The 16,769-nt window shown below is 51.6% G+C and overlaps 2 protein-coding genes across 17 annotated transcripts in view; both read right to left on the bottom strand.

Moving 5' to 3' along the window:
* Nucleotides 1–2,144, bottom strand: part of CATSPERG (cation channel sperm associated auxiliary subunit gamma) — a 31,699-nt gene extending 29,555 nt beyond the window's left edge. For 2 of the 16 annotated variants that reach the window (XM_073225500.1, XM_073225501.1), the window contains exons 1-3: nucleotides 1,938–2,136; nucleotides 434–729; nucleotides 295–348 (exon numbers count right to left, since the gene is read on the bottom strand). In XM_073225500.1, the coding sequence (XP_073081601.1) occupies nucleotides 295–348; nucleotides 434–729; nucleotides 1,938–1,959 (372 nt within the window). In that variant the 5' untranslated portion in view covers nucleotides 1,960–2,136. The other 14 variants (XM_073225503.1, XM_073225502.1, XR_012126518.1 and 11 more) reach the window with 13 other exon arrangements.
* A 2,048-nt stretch (nucleotides 2,145–4,192) lies between these two features.
* On the bottom strand, nucleotides 4,193–14,233 carry KCNK6 (potassium two pore domain channel subfamily K member 6). Its single transcript, XM_017650839.3, has 3 exons — nucleotides 13,422–14,233; nucleotides 7,264–7,659; nucleotides 4,193–7,140 (listed from the first exon to the last, which is right to left on the bottom strand). The coding sequence occupies exons 1-3, from the start codon at nucleotides 13,741–13,743 to the stop codon at nucleotides 6,917–6,919; spliced, it is 942 nt and encodes a 313-aa protein (XP_017506328.3). The 5' UTR covers nucleotides 13,744–14,233; the 3' UTR covers nucleotides 4,193–6,916.
* Between the last annotated feature and the right edge of the window lie 2,536 nt (nucleotides 14,234–16,769).

The raw sequence follows: 16,769 nt of genomic DNA on the forward strand, positions 1-16,769 counted from the left end.
GGTGATAAAAATGTTCTGTAATTAGTGGTGATGGTTGCACAACTTCAATATATTAAAAACTATTGAATTGTATACTTTAAATAGTGAATTTTATGGTATGTGAATTATATATCAATTTTTTTAATGGCAAAAAAAAAAGCTTACCTAAGCACCTACTATGTGTCTGGTGGGACACTAGGAATCTTCAACAACCTTTATAGTCCCAGGGTCAGATGGTGCCACCATTATTAAAATGTTAAAATGTGGAAAACGACGCCCACACAGAATGAGCCCACATGCACCTCACCCACTCACCTCTCCCTCACAGGAGTAGTTGATCTTCAGGAAATAAGGGAAAATCAGGTATTCCTGAAAGGAAAGGTTGGGCAAATGTCCAGAGTCCATGGTGCGGGTCCAAGGCCTCTTCTCACTTTTCTGATCCCTATTCCCTCACCTTATTCAGGTCAAAGCGTGAGTCCACCGGTTGGCTGAACAAGCTGTCCACTGTGCCTAGGGGTTCTTGATAGAAGAAGCGGTCCCTCCCGAGGTTCTTGCCTATCGTCTGGAACTTGTTCAGGGCAACCTGCCAGGAGCACTTCTGGATATCCTCAATTGCCCACAGCCTCCACGGTGCCAATAGCACCGCCAGCAGTGCCCACAGCGCCCTCAGGACTTGGAGTCTTGGCCACACAGGGCCAGCAGCAGACATCTTGGGGCAGGTTACAACGTTTAGCTCGAACCTGGAGAATGCTGGGGTCAACAGTCGCCATCAAGACTGCGCGCGGGGAAAGCCTTGAGATCCCTTCTAACTCCTGCACTTCTCCCAGCCCCTGCTCCTGGCTCCGCCCCTGCACTTACTCCAGGTCCCGCCCCGGCTCTTGCTTCTCGCTTGCTGCTGTCTCCGCCTTTGCTCGATTCCGCCCCTGGCCCTGCATCTGCTCCTATTCTGGATTCCACCTCTGCTACTTCTTGAAGGTCCTGCCCTACCGCTGCTCCTGGCCACGCCCCTGCCTCTGGTTTCGCCCCGCCTCCTCGTCGCGCCCCTTTATCTAACTTCACCCTTGTTCTTTGCTCTACCCGCTTCTCTCATTCCCACCCCCACTCTTCACCCTGTCTCGATTTCCTTTTCTTGTGTTGGCTGCGCCCCACCTATTTAGCCCCGTCCTGGTCTCGCACCTACACCTGCACTTGCAACTGCACCTAGCTCCGCCCCCACCTCTTGCTCCGATCCCCCACTTCTCTTTGCAATGCCCCTTTCTCCTTGCTCGGTCCCAGCGCTGGTGCCGGGTGCGGATCCCAGCCTCTGCCTTCTCCCCGTCCTGGTCATGGAGCCTCTCCACGCCCCGCCCCTTCCCTTGTCCCCACCCCTGTTTCTCGCCGGGAGCTTGCACTTCGCTCAGTTTCCGCTCCTTGTCCCGCTCCTGTTCCTCGACCCGCCCCTTACCAACAGCCCCTTTCCCCTTATCCTTGGCGAGCGGATCTTCCCAAGTCGGTTCCTCGACCCGCCCCTTCTCCTTAAAGGTGCTCTTTGCCCCGAAATCTCTCCTCGCCACCGGCCTTTCCCTCGCTGAGAGGCCCTTTCCTCGCTTCTCGCCTTCTCCTCACGCTGCACATTCTCCCTGTCTGACGTCAGCACCCCGATCCTCACCTTCTTCCCTAATCGCGCCACCTTTTCGCCCTCCTCACCACCCCTTTCCATGCCCCGGACAGCTACCTTCTCTTCTCACCGCCTCTTCTAGCCCCGCCCCTACGCATCGCCCCGCCTCTACTCTCAGCCTTTCCCTGTTCTCGCCCCGTCCTTTCTCCGCCCCTCCCGTCCGTGGCCAGGTCCCTCCACTCCTTTTTCTCCTTGCCTCCTCCCTCCCGCCTCCCCTTCTCAGCCCCTCTCCCACCCCCCACATCCCTCCTTGGGATGGCCGCAGGAACCCCCCCTTCTCCCGCCCAGCGGTACCAGTCACAGTTCAAAACGGTCAACCGCATCTTGGGCGCTTCAGTCCCGCCCCTCTTGCCCGGTCTCAAAATGGCCGCCTGCACTTCCACAACCGCCTTCCGCCTTCCCAGAGGCACACTTGCTTCACGCTTCCGTCTCCACGGTAACGCTCCCAGCAGGAGCCAGGAGCGCGCGGGCGGAGGGAGGCGGTGCCCAGATACCGGGGCGCGCGAACCTCACAGGCAGAGTGTTCTGGAGACAGTAGGAAGTCCTTCAAGTGGTTCCTGTTGGTGGTTCTGGCAACCCCTACTCGTCCTTCTCCTTCTACCCAATGGGCTTTTATATCAAACATTTTTCTAAAAGAAAATTTGGTCTTGTGAGAATTACTCAGTGGTTTAACACCCATCTCTAGGAAACAGGGGCAAAGACCGCCATCTCACAGAGTTGTGGGAAGTCAGTAAGATACCATGTGAAGAGGGCCTGGCACCAGTAAATATTTGGTAAACTCATTTTCATTTGTATTCTGACACGTAATCTTAAGGACTCAGACCATGACCTAAGCCCAAGGTTTTCAAACTTGAGCGTGCGTAAGACTCACTTGCAGGATGTTCGGCTCTACTCAAGAGTTTTTTATTCAGTACATCTGAGGTGGGGCTGGAGATTCTAGCAAGTTTCCAGATGATGCTGATAGTGATGGTCTGAGGACCACACCTTGGGAACAAGCGCCCTAAAAAAACCTTCCATGACTCCCAGGACCTCAGGGAAACATCCAGACTCAATTGGTCGAGAGCCCCAAATAATCTCATCTTCCTCGTACTTCTTCTATGCAGCTCATGCCCTTTCTCCTGATGAATCAGACATTCTAGAGACCAAGAGATCTCTGAAATAAAAGGGTTTATTTTTACAGATACAGCTAGTAAAAGGACTGAATCCTGGAACAAGAAGTTTCTGCTTCACCAGCAGCAAAGCCAGTTAACGGAAACAACTTGACCCAAACTCAGAGAGGGCACATTTATGAGGAGGTCTCAAGAAAAGAAAGTTCTTTAAATTTACATTGGCTCTAGTTAAGGAAGGTGGGCTGATGAGAAGTGGGGAAAGTCTGCGGTAGGTGGTTAAGCCATAGAGGCTTGTGGATTCATTTTTGTTGATAGTCAGACACTGTTCACATGCAAGAAGGAATGCATTGGTTCTGGGGACCTTCTAGATGATTGTTGAAATGACTTCATCCAGGAACATGGAGTTTCTGGTTAGCTACAGCCCATGGCTTTTGACTAATTACCTTCCCTTTTCTCTCTCCCCCATTCTCCAGCCCTTATGTCACTTAACTCAGTATTTTTCCTTATCTGTATAGACCATGTAGTCCATAGCCTAGTCACTCGGAGTGACTTGAGTATCCTCGATCCGGCGTGCTTTCTCTCCTCCAGACTATGCACAGGCTGTACCACCCTCTGGAATACTATTCCCTGCCTTGTCGCCTGCTGACCACATTCCTTTCCTCAGGTCTTGTCTGTGATACACTACCAGCCCCCATCCCTCCCTGATCATGCTAGGCCGTGTCTGTCTGGGAATGGGTCTTTGTTTCCCATTAAGTCACAGGTCCATGAGGACAGGGCATAGGGCTTTCTCCATTACTGTTCCCAAATCTGTCCAAGGTGGCCAGAATAGGTGATCTATGTAAATAAACAGCTGAGGGAAATCTATGCTCCCTTCTGCAGCCCATCCCCACAGGCCAGGGAGGAGTGATTTCCTCTGAGAGAGGAAACACAGCAGCTGTGTACCAGAGCCCTTCTCGACTCACCAACGGTGAGAGAGACTGGGGTCTCCTGCAGGCACCCCCTCTCAGGAATCCAGCCCCCTCCAGGGGGGAGGTGCCTTTGTTAGGTCACGATGCCCACTGTGCGCCCGGCAGCATCATTTATGCTGCCAAAAAACTGGCCACCACCCACACGCCCATTATCAAGACACTGAAATAATTTATGGGACGTGTATCCAGGAGAAGGCACTGCAAACATAAAGAAGGGTATGAGACCCACTTGTGTGTCTGTGGAATGATTTCTGAGTTACACTGGATTGGTGAAACAAGCAAAGTTCAGAAATGAGAATGTTAGAAAAAGCATATTAATATTATATATACATTATAAAATTATATTTTATATATAATTACATATTTATTTTTATGTTATATATGTATTTTATGTATTTATATATGATTGTTTTTATAATTACATATATAAAAGTATGATTACATATACATAATTGATATAAAAAAGCAAGGTGCAGAAATGAGGACATTAATCATTAGCCAACATTTTATTAAGTACCAGACATTGTTCTAAGAGCTTTACGAATATTAAGTTGCTTAATTCTCTAAGAAACCATGAGTTAAGTGCTGTAAATTCCCATTTCCCAGATTTCAAACTGTGGCACAGGCTGGTGAAATCGTTTGCCCAAAGCCACAGAGCTTAGGAGTGACAGAGTTCAGATGTGTACCCAGGGACTTTGCCTCCAGAGTCTAACATTGCAACCTTCACCATACTAGGTACCATTTATGTAGAGTGAAAGAAAAAACAGATGACACACATGTGCACTGCTGGTACTGCCTGGGAACCCTGAGGAATCAGTCAATACAGGCAGAATGCAGGAGGAAGACGGACTTCCCAGTGTACACTCTTTTGTACCTTTTGAGTTTTTAGCATGCACCTTTTTTTAGTATCTTGAACTGAACAGGGCCTGGTTTATTTCTCTAGAGGAGTTTAGAAGGAAAAGCAGTGAGAAGTGGAAGCCAGATCGCACAGTCATCTCCCTCGATAAGGTGAGAAGCAGCTGCCTGCCCAGCCAGCCGCTGACTTTAGCAGCCAGGTCAACAACGACCATGGGGAGAAGCCAGGGAGCCTGGGAGGCTGAGGAAGAGCTAGACAGCAGATGTTTCTGGGCTCCTGTGGGACAAGGTGGCCAATGAAAACCTTGCTCACATCCTAGTTTTGTACTCCCTGTGTGAACTTGGGCAAGTTATTTGGCTTCTCTGGGCCCTCTTTTCTCCACCTGTAAAATGTGGGAAAAGTACTTAACAGAGTTGCTAGAAGGGTTAAATAAATTATCAGGGGGTTGGAACAGTGCCTGACACATAGTAAAATCTATGCAATTGTTTTATTTCAAAGTAATTAAAACCATTTTGTGTGACTTGATAGCATGATTTGACAATGTTGACTTCTCCCTCAAAATTCTCTTGTCTCTTACCTACACGGCCTCCTCTCCTGGTTTTCCTACTCCTTTTCGGTCTCCTTTATAAGCTCTTCTCTCTGGTGTAAGGACATGAGTTGAAGGTCACTGCTCACTATATGGAGCATTTACATTAATTAGAAAAAGAAGCCCCCTTTGGGCATATTCAGCCTTGAACTTTAGCCCCAATTTGTTTCCACCCTGCCAGCCAGACATCCCTTACATAACATCCCAAATTGTATAACTGTACATGTTGGCCCTGGCTGATAATCAATATCTGTCTGTTCTCCGAACCTTCTGCCTTTCTAATAGAAGCCCAGTTTTGTTCAAGTATTCACCAGCCTCAGTCCTGAGGGCAGGGGAAATCCTGAGGAATCCAAGCTAATCATGATAGCTTCCTCACTCTGGCCAATGATCAGTTCAGGATGGGCATGAGAGCCACTTTTGGCCAATGAGGTGGAAGAGGGAGTCTGCTGAGAGGCTTTGGAGAAGTTTTCTTTACTTCCAGACAGTTCCTGGCTCTGTATCCAAGACAAGGGCCTTCCCCTCTCCATGCCTCAGTTTCCTCATCTACGTGAAGGGATGATAGTATTATCTTCCTCATTTGCAAAGTACCCAGAACAGAACCTGGCCAAAGAAAGCATCATAGAATAACACAGCAGGATCTGTGAAATTGTCTTTTGAAGTAGCTAGTATTATTATGTATTGCCATTTTACAGATGAGGAAACTGAAAATCACAGAGGTACAGTGGGTGCCCAAGGACACAGGCAGGATACAGCTGAGCTGGGATTTGAGTCCAGGCAGGCGGGCTCCAGAGCCCAGTGCACCTTACACATTTGGCACTCAGTAAAGGGGGACAGCTTTTACACCGGTGTCTCAGCTAAGAGCAGAGCCTTCCTGCCATTTGGATCCAGGCTGGGATCCTGTCTCAGCTTACTGCTCGCCAGGCCACTGAGGAAGATTCTATCACCCAGGCCTACCCTATGGCTTTCCACACACGTCTTGCTCCCTGGAGACACTGGAGTCAGGTACACCATCCTCTGCTGACTATTCCTCAGATTTCAGGGCTGAGTTCCGTTGTCCCTTCCTTCAAGAAGTCCTCCCTGACCTCCCTGTGCTTCCCCCACCTCAATGCTGACCACTCACCCTGTGCTGTCCCCATCACGCTGCCAACCCCTCTGCCTCCTCACTGAAGTCCTGCCTCCTCTGGGCTGTCACTGTGTGGGGACAGGTGTGTCTACTTCAGTGAACCAGGAGCCCCCTGAGAACAGGGCCCAGACCCATCTCAACCACTGCTGTGTCCCTAGCACTGCCCAGCCCAGGGCCAGCACAAAGGAGGGAGTTTTGGATGTGTGAATATATTCTTTCCACTTGACAGATGAGGAGATCCAGGCTCAGAGACGGGCAGTCCCTTGCCCAGTGACCAGTCTAGTGCCCCACATGAGGTCTGAGCCCAAAGCCTGGTAGAATTGGCAAGTGATGAGTGGCTGAGGAAGAGCAGTGATGGATAAAAGGATGAGCCACAAAGAGACGTGTGAGGAAGAGACCGAGATGGTGGGGAAGCCGGAGAGGCGCAGAGTGTCGGGGACATGAGAGGAGGAACTGAGAACAAGGCAGGTGGTGGAGGAACTGGGCGAGCCAGGCCTGTGAGACAAAGGACAGGCGGTTGGTGGCAATGCCTCACAAATGCCGGCATGTGCTCGTGGACATTCCAGTAGGTCCATCCCCATCACGTGGGCCCCTCAGCTGCAGGCCAGGTCTATCCAGCCTTGGGGCACCTGCCCCGGCTACCTGGGGATGGAGGCGTAGTTGGCGCGGGAGCCAGCAGTGAGTTGCTGGCGTGGCTCTGGCTGGGGTCCCAGAATGTCCACCCGGTCATCCTCGTCCTCGCTGAAGCTGGCAGGGCACGGACTAGGCAGCAGGATGAGCTCTGTGAGGCCGTGAAGGTCAGACACACGGCGGAAAGTCTGCAGCACCAGCACCATGGCGACCAGGCCCAGGAAGAGGTAGACTGCAGAGGTGGCAGGAGGGGACAGGTGGACTCAGACCCCCAGGGCAGGGCCAGGTCTCCCTCAGAACCTCCAGGGCAAGGCTGCGGCCCTGCCCCCAGTCCCTGGGCAGCCACCCCACTCACCTGTGATCAGCACTTTGTAGAGGGCCCGGTAGGGCTGACCGGGGGCCTCGCTGGGCACATAGTCACCCAGGCCTATGGTAGACAGAGAGATGAAGCAGAAGTAGAAGGCATCCAGGAAGCTCCAGTCCTCCTCAAGGTGGGCAAAGACTGCAGCTGGCACCAGGAAGCAGAGGGTCATCACACCTGCCAGCAGGGCCACCAGGTGCCAGCGGGCCACCTGCCGGGGGTCCCAGCCCCAGCGCGTGCTCAGCCAGGACAGAGGCGCATGGGTTAGCAGCAGTGACAGGCGCTGGGCCGAGGCAGTCAGCAGCAGCATGGTGGCCGGCACGCCCAGGAGCGCAAAGGCAATGGAAAAGGCCTTGCCCGCGTCGGTCAGTGGCGTTGTGTACCCGTAGCCTGTGGGGGTGAGTGCGAAATCCTTTTGCCCACCAGGTGCCTCCACTCAGGGGTCTGTGGCCACCCTAAACAGAGCCCTGATTTCACCTTGAATCAGCCCCTCCCACAGTCTCATCTCAGGTGATGGCATCCCCAGCCAAGAGCCGAGGTGATGTCCTTGACTCCCTCATTGTTCACACCCACCTTCCATCTGTCAGTGTATCCTGTTGTCTCAGCCTTCAGACAGATCCAAAACCTGCGCACTTCATGCCCTCTTGGTCCCACCCTCGGCCTCTCAGCAGCCTCCTCCCTTGTCTCCTTCAACCACTACCTTTGCCTCCACCATCTGTTCCCCACAAACAGCCAGAAGGACTCTATGGACACCTGAGGAAGGTCACATTGCTCCCCTGCTTAGAGCCCTCCTGTGGCTGCTTCCAACTCAGGTAAAAGGACAGAGTCCTCATCACGACACCCAGGGCCCCACACGATCCCACATGGCAGCACGCTCCCACCACAGGGCCTTTGCACTGGCTGTTCTTTCCTGCAGGGTTGGCTCCATCCCTCCACTCCTTCAGGTCATTGCTCAGATGTCATCTAGGTGAAAACTGCCCTCACCATCTCATTTTACATTGTTATACTCTCTTGCCCAGCTTTTTCTTTTTTTCTTTTTTGGTTTGTTTTCATAGCACTTCACTTCCCAACATACTATATGGTTTCCTTATTTGGGTACTGTCTGTCTCCCTGCAGGGATGCAGCTCCAGGAGGGTTCGGGTTCTGTCTGTTTGTGTCACTGCTGTAGCCCTAATACCTGGCTCAGAGTACACACTTGATCAATAGTCATGTAATGATTAAAGGATGCAAGTTCTAGCCTGGCTTGGAGCCTCAGTTTCATCTACTCTAAAATGGGTGTGACAAGTTCTACTGGGCTCCTGGAGGACTGTGGGAACACAGAAAGGTCAGTGTGGGTGTGAGAATTGCAAACAAACATGAGAAAGGGGAATTCAGGTGTTGGTGGGATTGCTCACTTTGGTAATATGTGACTTAAAATCTCTGTATTTCCCAAAGAAGTCAAACCAAAAAAGGGTCAGAGATAGACTGGAGTGGTAAGCTTAGGGCCTGGTTTATGTTGACACTAAAATGTCTTTCCCAAAAGACTATGGATCCAGCCCTGTGATCAATAAGAAAGTGTGGAAATGTTGCACATACCAGCAGGTATTCACTTGTGCCTGTCTTCCATACAAAGGGGTCCCCTGGTCTTTTATACTCAAAAGGATTGAAAGTAGGAACCTGAAGGGATACCTGTATGTCCATGCTCACAGCAGCACTATTCGCAAGAGCCAAAGGGTGGAAGCAACCCATGTGTCCATCAACAGGTGGCTGGATAAACAAAATGTGATATGTACATGCAATGGACTCTGATTCAGCCTCAAAAGGAAGGAGATTTGGACACAGGCTACAACATGGCTGAACCTTGAGGACATTATGCCTAGTGAAATAAGCTAGTTACCCAAAGACAAACACTGTATGATTCCACTTATATAAGGCACCCAGAGTAGTCAAATTCATAGAAATAGAAAGTACAATGATGGTTACTAGAGTCTGGGGAGAGCAGGAAATGGGGAGTGAATGTTAATGGGTACTGTTTCAGTTTTCAAGATGAAAAGAGTTCTGGAGATGGATGGGGGTGATGGTTTAATAACAATAAGAATGTACCTAATACCACCACACTGTACCTTAGAAATGGCTAACATAGTAAATGAAATGTTATGTGTATTTTACCACAATAAAAAAAAATGGGGAAAAAAAGAATCCCCTAGTTTTGCTGGATGCATGGCCACCCAGAATGAAGACATTCCCTCCTCCCTTGCAGCTAGGAGTGACTCTGGAATAATTCTGGCCAATGAGTCGTATGATGAAAGAAGCAAGCAACTTCCAGAAAGTGTCCTTAAAGGAAGGAAGGAGGATGCCTATCTCCCTTCTCTCCCCTCTCCTGGCTGGAACACAAATATGAAGGCTGCAGTTGAGCAGCCACCTTGGACCATGAGGTGACCTTGGAAATGAAACTGTGTACAGAGGAGCACAGGCTCTCTGACCATGCAGACTATTCTGGTCTTAGACTGACTATCTTGAATGTGGGTAAGAAATACTTTCATCTCATTTAAGCAACTATGGCTCCAACCCTCATTAATACAAGTATACAGACAGAAAAACTCCAGCAGCCTAGCCAAAATGAGAGGTTTTCAAATGACACAAAATCCTTATAAACAGGAAAATCAGAGTTAGAATAGAATGGGGGCCGTGAGCCTCTACTCCTCTACTTACTACCTCAAAGAACTGAGTCCAAATCAGTACTTTGCCTCTTATTCCCTACATGAACTGGGCCACATGACTTCTCCTCTCTGAGCCTCAGTTTCCTCAGATACTGCAAAATGGGCTCATAAACAGTCCTTTCCTCAAACATAATAGCAATAACCTACAGGTCGGGACGGGGCATGGGAAGAGTTAGCATGACTATAATATGCACTTCCTCTTTCCTGACTCCCAGTTCCAGGTAGGCTGACTCCTCCCCCACAGGGCCTCACCTGCAGCCAAGCTGCCTGGATCAACTCCAGGCCCCAGGTCTTCCTCAGAAGATTTGGGCCTACGGCAAAACCAGGGACGCTGAATGACATCTGGTTTTCCCTTTCTCCAGATACATTCAGGGCTCCTGGCTTCACCGATAATAATGAAATAACATAATATAATAACCATGAGTAAACTAAATAAGCCTAAACATAATAATAATGAAATGAAATCATAAGAATGAGAAAACCTCCATTATTATTGCCAGCACTTCACACAAAGACTCCTTCCTTGACCAAACTTTAGGTAGCCTCCCCTGAGCCCTCTTTCTCACCAGGCCCAGTTTTAGCAGGAATCCTGAGCCAGTTCAGGGAGAACCCCCTCCTCTTGATACTGCATTGAATTCCTCATCTTCCACCCTTGATACCTAAGTCCTTATGTGTAAGTCCTTGGCCTATCTTCAGCAAGAACCCCAGTGAGCCACTTTAGCAAGAATCCCCCTAGCCTCCTTTTAGGAATCTTCCGTCCGCTGACCCCCTCACCCTGCTCTCCAAATCTCCAGCTGTCTGCTCTATTCAGAGCTGAGTTCAGTCTCTCTCCCCTACAAAGAAACTTACCATTTTTAACAAGTGTTGGAATCACTTTTCTTTCACAATATACACATATCACCCTTCTTCATGCAAGCCTGAGAGGTAATGCAGGGGGTTGGTTAAGAGCATGAGACTCTGAGGCCTAATGGCCTCCATTCAGATCTCCACTCTCCACCTTCCTAGCTCTGTGGCCTTGGGCAGGTTGCCAACCTCTCTGGGCCTGTTTCTACTGCTAAAAAAATACAGCCACAAATGATACCTGCCTCACAAAGCTGTTGTGCTGATTGGCTTAAAGCCCATATGTGGTAAGTCTGCTACCAAGTATTATTACTGTGCAGGGAGATGTGTTATTATCCCATTTTATAGATGAGGGAGGACACTGAGGCTGAGAGATGAGCAGTGACTGAGCAGGGATCTGAACCCAGGAAGTGCCTGCCTTGAATTTGCCTTCTTCACCTGTCCTGCCTGGGAGGACTGCTCAGAAGCCAGGACCAGGGAGGAGGTTGAGGGAGACTGAGGTGACCCAGTGAAGCCCAGGAGCAGGTCAGACAGGCCTAGCCAGCTTGGGGATGGTCTCTGAGAAGCATCCAGCCCTGCTCCCGGGGCTCTGGTTTGCCATCCACACTGTGGGCCACCAAAGGCAGCGTGCTATTCCCAGCAGCAAGGGGGAGTTAGGAGGATGGGCGGGCCCTGGCCCAGCCTCCTCACCAGGCCTAAAGACCTAGCAAGGAGATGAAGAGGAAGTCTGGGGGTTGGGGAGTAGCTGGGGGAGGACCAGCAGAACCTACCAACAAACAGGTTTCCTAGGTCAGGTAGCCCCGAGGTGGGGATTCCCAGGTGGGGCTTGGGGGAAGGGGTCTGTACCATGGTGTGTGGGGGGGGTAATTCAGAGAAGGAGATCTGGGAAGCTGGTAATCTGAAATCAGAGTCCTGATTTGAAATGGATCCTAGCTTGGGTTTGGGGGCTGGGGTCCAGAGGAAGGAGGGGACAGGCACCTGTACGTGTGGGGGGAGGGGTTCTGGATGGTAAATGGGATTGAGAGGAAAGTCCTCAGATGAGAGGGCTTCTGAGCCCACGGATGCCTGAGGGATGAATGCTGAGGGATGATGGGAACGGGTGGGTGTCTCAGGTCCTGGTAGAGAGTGTCAGGGGTAGAAAGCAGTCATGGCCTTGAGTGGATACTGGGGGTGGGGTGGGGAAGGTGTCCTGGGGTGCTGAGGGGGCCTGGAGTGTCTTTAATGAAGAGGAGAATTTAGGTCCAGAGCAGGCTGGGGCAGTATTGGGGTGAAGAGGGAGGCCTAGCTGTGGGTCTGGTGGAGATTGGAGGGGTCCCAGGTTCCCAGGAGAGTCCCTTCCTTGGGAAATCAAAGATGGGCAGGGGTAGTAGGTGCAGAGAGCTGAGTCCCTGGGCTGGCATACTGTGTGTGTGTGTGTTTAGGGGATTCTGCCCTCAATTGCAGTGTGTGTAGAACACTCACAGGTCCCTGATAGGAGGCCCAGGTTGTTCTGGGGCTCTTAACCAAGGAGTGTCAGGGGCCAGAGAGTGGTGAGAGTCTTACCTAGGGGTTCAAAGAGGCTCCCATGGGGGAGTTCCTGGTTTGGAAAAGGCTAGGGGTTTTTGCTGGAGCTGATTTTGGGACTGGAGGCATGGAAGTCCTGGGTGGAGGACTTCTGGATGAAAAGTCAGAGGGTCCTTCCTGGAGGGTGCTCTAGCTCCCTTCATAGTGGGTTCCCCTTTCATATCCACCACTGGGGGCTGCTGAACTGGCAGTCCCATGTTCAGAGGAAACAGGAGAGTGTCTCCTGGGCGGAGAACTCTACAAAGCTCCCCAATACAGGGGAGATGTCAAGATGGAATCAGGCATGGGGAGAAGGTCCTATGTCTGGAGTCAGGGCTTCCTGTTGGAGAGGATGAGGAGGTGGGTGGTCCCTGGTCTGGAGGAGAGCAGAGCCCTTGCAGGGGAGTGATCTAGGTTCTGACCACTGAGTGGTGGAAGTCTCAGATGGGGGCCCCAGGTCCTTGTTGAGGGACCTCTATTGGCAGTAAGGCCTTTAGTGATGTCACCCTGAGAAGGTCCTCACTGGGACACCAGGCTTCCCAAGGGGCATCCCAGAAGCACATATGTGGAGAGTCAGGAGACGGTGTTGGAAGGACTGGCAGTCTGACCCAGAGAGAAGGGCGAGGTCCTTGCAAGTCTGAGGCCGGCGTCCAGAGAGGGTGAGTCTTAGGTGGAGGGTCCCGGGTCCTGGCTTGAGGCCTCTGAGGTGGTCCTAGGCCCAGAGGGGACTGGACGGACCTGGGTCTCCGAGAGGGTTAAAGCAGGGGAATGGGGCCCCAGATGCTCTCCAGAAGGTACTCTGAGGGAGGCCCTAGTCTCGGAGGGGACTGGGGGTTTTACTGCTGGGAGGAAAGGCTTGGATGGGGGCTCCTCGAGGAGGGGAGGATCCTAGAGTGTGGGTCCCGAGTCCTCGTTGAGGGGTTTTGAAGGGGTCCTTGTCCCAGAGAGGACTGGGAGAGATCCGCGGGGACAAGGGTATTTCGTGAAGGCTCCCAGGTCCCCAGGCAGGCGGGGACGAGGTGGGGGTCCCGGATCCTCGCTGGCTCGGGGGTGAGGGCGGCGCGCACGTACCCACGGTGGTGACCAGTGTGCTGGCGAAGAAGAGCGCCGAGGCAAAGTCCCAGGCGGGGTCCGAGGCATTGGCGGGCCCCGAAGCGTTGGCAAGCGCGGCGCGCCCCAGCCGTCCGGCCGCCAGCACCCGCTCCACAAAGGCGTCCAGGGCCGGGGCGGCCACGCATGGGCTGCGCCGCAGCAGCTGCTCCCGAAGGTCCTCCAGCTCGGCTCGGAGCCGAGCCTCATGCGGCCGCTCGAGCCATGCCACCAGCAGCGCGCCCAGCACCAGGTACGCGACGTACGCGGCCAGGGCGCCCGCCAGGACAGCGCCCCGCCGCATGGCACCCACCAGCCCCGCGCCGCGGAGCCCGGACTACCCCGCTGACGTGGCCCCACTCCCACTCGCCGGCCCGGAGCTCGGCTTCAGTTCCGGGAGTTCTCGAGGGGCGGCCTCAAGCGCCCCAAAGAGGAAGGAGAGGAAAAGGGGAGGGGCGGGGGCGGAACTCCCCGCCTCCGGGAAACTGAGGCACGCCCCACCGCCAGGTGTTAGCCCTGAGAGGGTGGGGCCCGCGCTCCCGGACCCCGGAAACTAGCAGGACGCGAAGAGGGGATGGGGGTTTGGGGGGATTCTTCCTTTCCTTCCATTTCCTCCCACGCTTCCTCCCAGGAGTCGCGGCTCCCTAGGTTAGAGAGAATCGGAGCCGTCTCCTCCGCTTCCCGACCGAGAAGTCGCTCCCCAACTGCTCCAGGCCTTCGCTCAGGGATGCAAAGACCGTGCACTGCGTCAGAGCGCGTGGCCGAGGAGACACTGAAATCCAGCCCTTGCTCCATTCGCCAAGTCGTGCGCTCCGGAGTGGGCCTGCGTGCACCTGGAGGGGAGGCCTGTCTGATCCACAGTGAGGGACACCACAGGAGCAGGTATCCTCTGTGTCGTCGTGGACAGACTCGGGGGTTCACCAAATCTTTGTTCAGCTGCTACTTTGTGCCCAGTCGTTTGCTATGTGATGTCGGCGACAGAGTAGTGACCATCGCAGTCCTGGGCTCTGCCCTCAGGGGGCTCCCAACACTTCAACAGAGGGTCAGAGTGTTGGAAGGAATTCAATTCCAAGTACACAGAAAAGTCTGAGTACAAGGTGAGGAAGGAATTTATTAAAGCGAGAGTGTCAGGGGATGACAGAACAGAATGATGAAGGAAGTGCATTGAACTGCTATTCGGCATGGGACACATCCCCTGCTAACTCCTTAAGGCAGTGTCACCTGGCGTCCAGTGTCCGCTTGGATCTGCAGGGCGTGGGAACTGAGTCCCTACCACCCCAGGATTTGGGGGAGCCACAGAGCACTGGATGGAGTGAGATTATGTTTTGTGAACTTCCTAGAGGCAAAGAAAGGAGACTTTCAGGCAGGCTACTAAAGGGCATGACTGGAAGCTGAAATTGCTTCTGGGTCACCTAGGAGATGGTAATTGGCAAGCCCAGATATGAGCCTTTAGCAGCTCCTCCCTACTTATCTGAAATAGGACAGAGAGAGTGAGGATTTGAGCTTTAAATCTAGAGGATTAGAATGAAAAAAGCAAAGTAACAAAGACACCACTGGAAAAGCACAGAGACAAAACGTTATAAGTTGAGCAGTGAGAGGTTTATTTAAGGCAAAAAGGTGCACACTTGGAGAAAGGGGAGTGTGGGCTACCTCAAAGAGGTGCCCCTAAGAGTTTAGGGTCTGGAGTTTTATAGGCGGTTAAGGATTTTTAGGAATTTTCAGGAATATGAGAAAGGGCTAGGGAGAGTAGACTTGCTAAGTTGGTTTCAAGATGTTTATCTTTGATGAAAGACATTAAGACTCTTCTATTATTAGTCCCTTAGGTAATTCTGCAAAATTAACACGAGAAATTTACTGCTTTGATTCCTTCCCAGGATAGCAGCTTCCCCCTGGGAATTTACCAATCAAGACCGCTTGCCCTGCCCCCAAGGTGGGCTGAGTTATTGTCTGCTTACTAAAGAGTATGTTAAGAATCTTACTTCTTAACTTTCTGGGTTTTAAACTGCAATCGTAACTTTAAGATGGAATCTTTCCTGTTTTTACTATGCTGTTTATAGCTGGTCTTGTTTGCTAAGTTAATTATGATGCCTATCTCTTGCCTAGGTTGCAAATTACTTGATGGGGGGGGTGCTGGAGGATGAAAAAATAGCATGTAGGTTAAGTTAAAGAATAAGCTGGGCCCTTTAGCTCTCTAAAGTAAATCTTACAATGGCATGATCTAATTGACACAATGAAGATATGGGCTATGCTGGGATACTTTTCTTTATCTGGGGGAATATTCAAACATTCCAGGCCAGGTTGTTCCTGGCCTTTTGAGCTTTAACTCATTAACTCTGTGAGTCTTTTCTGGTCTCTAGTTTTAACTGGTTAATTCTTTGAGTCCCTTCTGGTGGGCTTTACTGGCCTTCTTCTCTTTCCACCCCGCTCACATCTATTCTGCTTAACAAGAGGTTCAATGAGAGAAGCAGAGGCAGAATGACCAAGGCTGTGATGGGCAGAACCCAGAGGACTGTGGAGCCCTGAGGAGCCCAAAGGGAATGACTGACCCAGCTTAGGGAGGTCAAAAGAACTTCCCAAGAAAGGAGATACCTGAGCAGAGTCAGGAAGGATGAATAGGCGTGAGCCAGGGTCTCTTCCTCGCAGAACAACAGATACACTGGTCTATTCAAGGCAGAATTTCCTTTTCTTATTTCTCCACATCTCCCTCCAGCTGTAACTCAGCACTCTCCCTGACCCTCTTCTCTTCTGGAGAGCAGTGTCCGGGAATCGCCACGACATCTGACTAGCAGAGGAGTGGGGTTGGGGCCCAGCTCATACACACCCCAGCTGGTTCTTTTCACAAAACTGCAGCAGTCCTTGGGGCAGAGCCCAACTTGGGGCTCACAATCCACATACAGGAAGAGACACCTGATAATAAAAACACTAACAGTGGCTGTCAGTGATCAAAGGCTTACAGTATGTCAGGCTCTGTGGACACGTGGGCTTGTATGGAATCCTCAACCCTTCCTATGTTATTCCCATTAAACAGATGATAAAATGCAGGCTTAAAAATGAAGTAGTCACACAACGGGTAAGGGGTCAAGTTCTGAGGCCAGCAGGCAGCTGAAATGCTTGCTTTATTAATAAAAAAAATATATTCCCAGAAGAATTCAGAAGAGAGAGAGAGAGAGAGAGAGAGAGAGAGAGAGAGAGAGAGAGAGAGAGAGAGGGAGGGAGGGAGGGAGAGAGAGAGGGAGGAGATTGAGAACATGGTGGCCGAGCCCAAAGGACAGATGCTAAACCAGAGGCGCGGAAGAGCGATGGGGGCATCTCACTTAAAAAAATAACCGC

Source organism: Manis javanica, chromosome 17 (genome assembly GCF_040802235.1).
Source record: "Manis javanica isolate MJ-LG chromosome 17, MJ_LKY, whole genome shotgun sequence".
NCBI lineage: Eukaryota > Metazoa > Chordata > Mammalia > Pholidota > Manidae > Manis > Manis javanica.

What these genes read in the sequence shown, in the direction of transcription:
- KCNK6 (XM_017650839.3), bottom strand. Translation starts at nt 13,743, where the DNA reads ATGCGGCGGGGCGCTGTCCTGGCGGGCGCCCTGGCCGCGTACGTCGCG. An exon ending in CACACTGGTCACCACCGTGG is followed by an intron (nt 7,660 to 13,421) that starts GTACGTGCGCGC and finishes TCACCCCCACAG; the next exon opens with GCTACGGGTACACAACGCCA. An exon ending in CTACAAAGTGCTGATCACAG is followed by an intron (nt 7,141 to 7,263) that starts GTGAGTGGGGTG and finishes CCACCTCTGCAG; the next exon opens with TCTACCTCTTCCTGGGCCTG.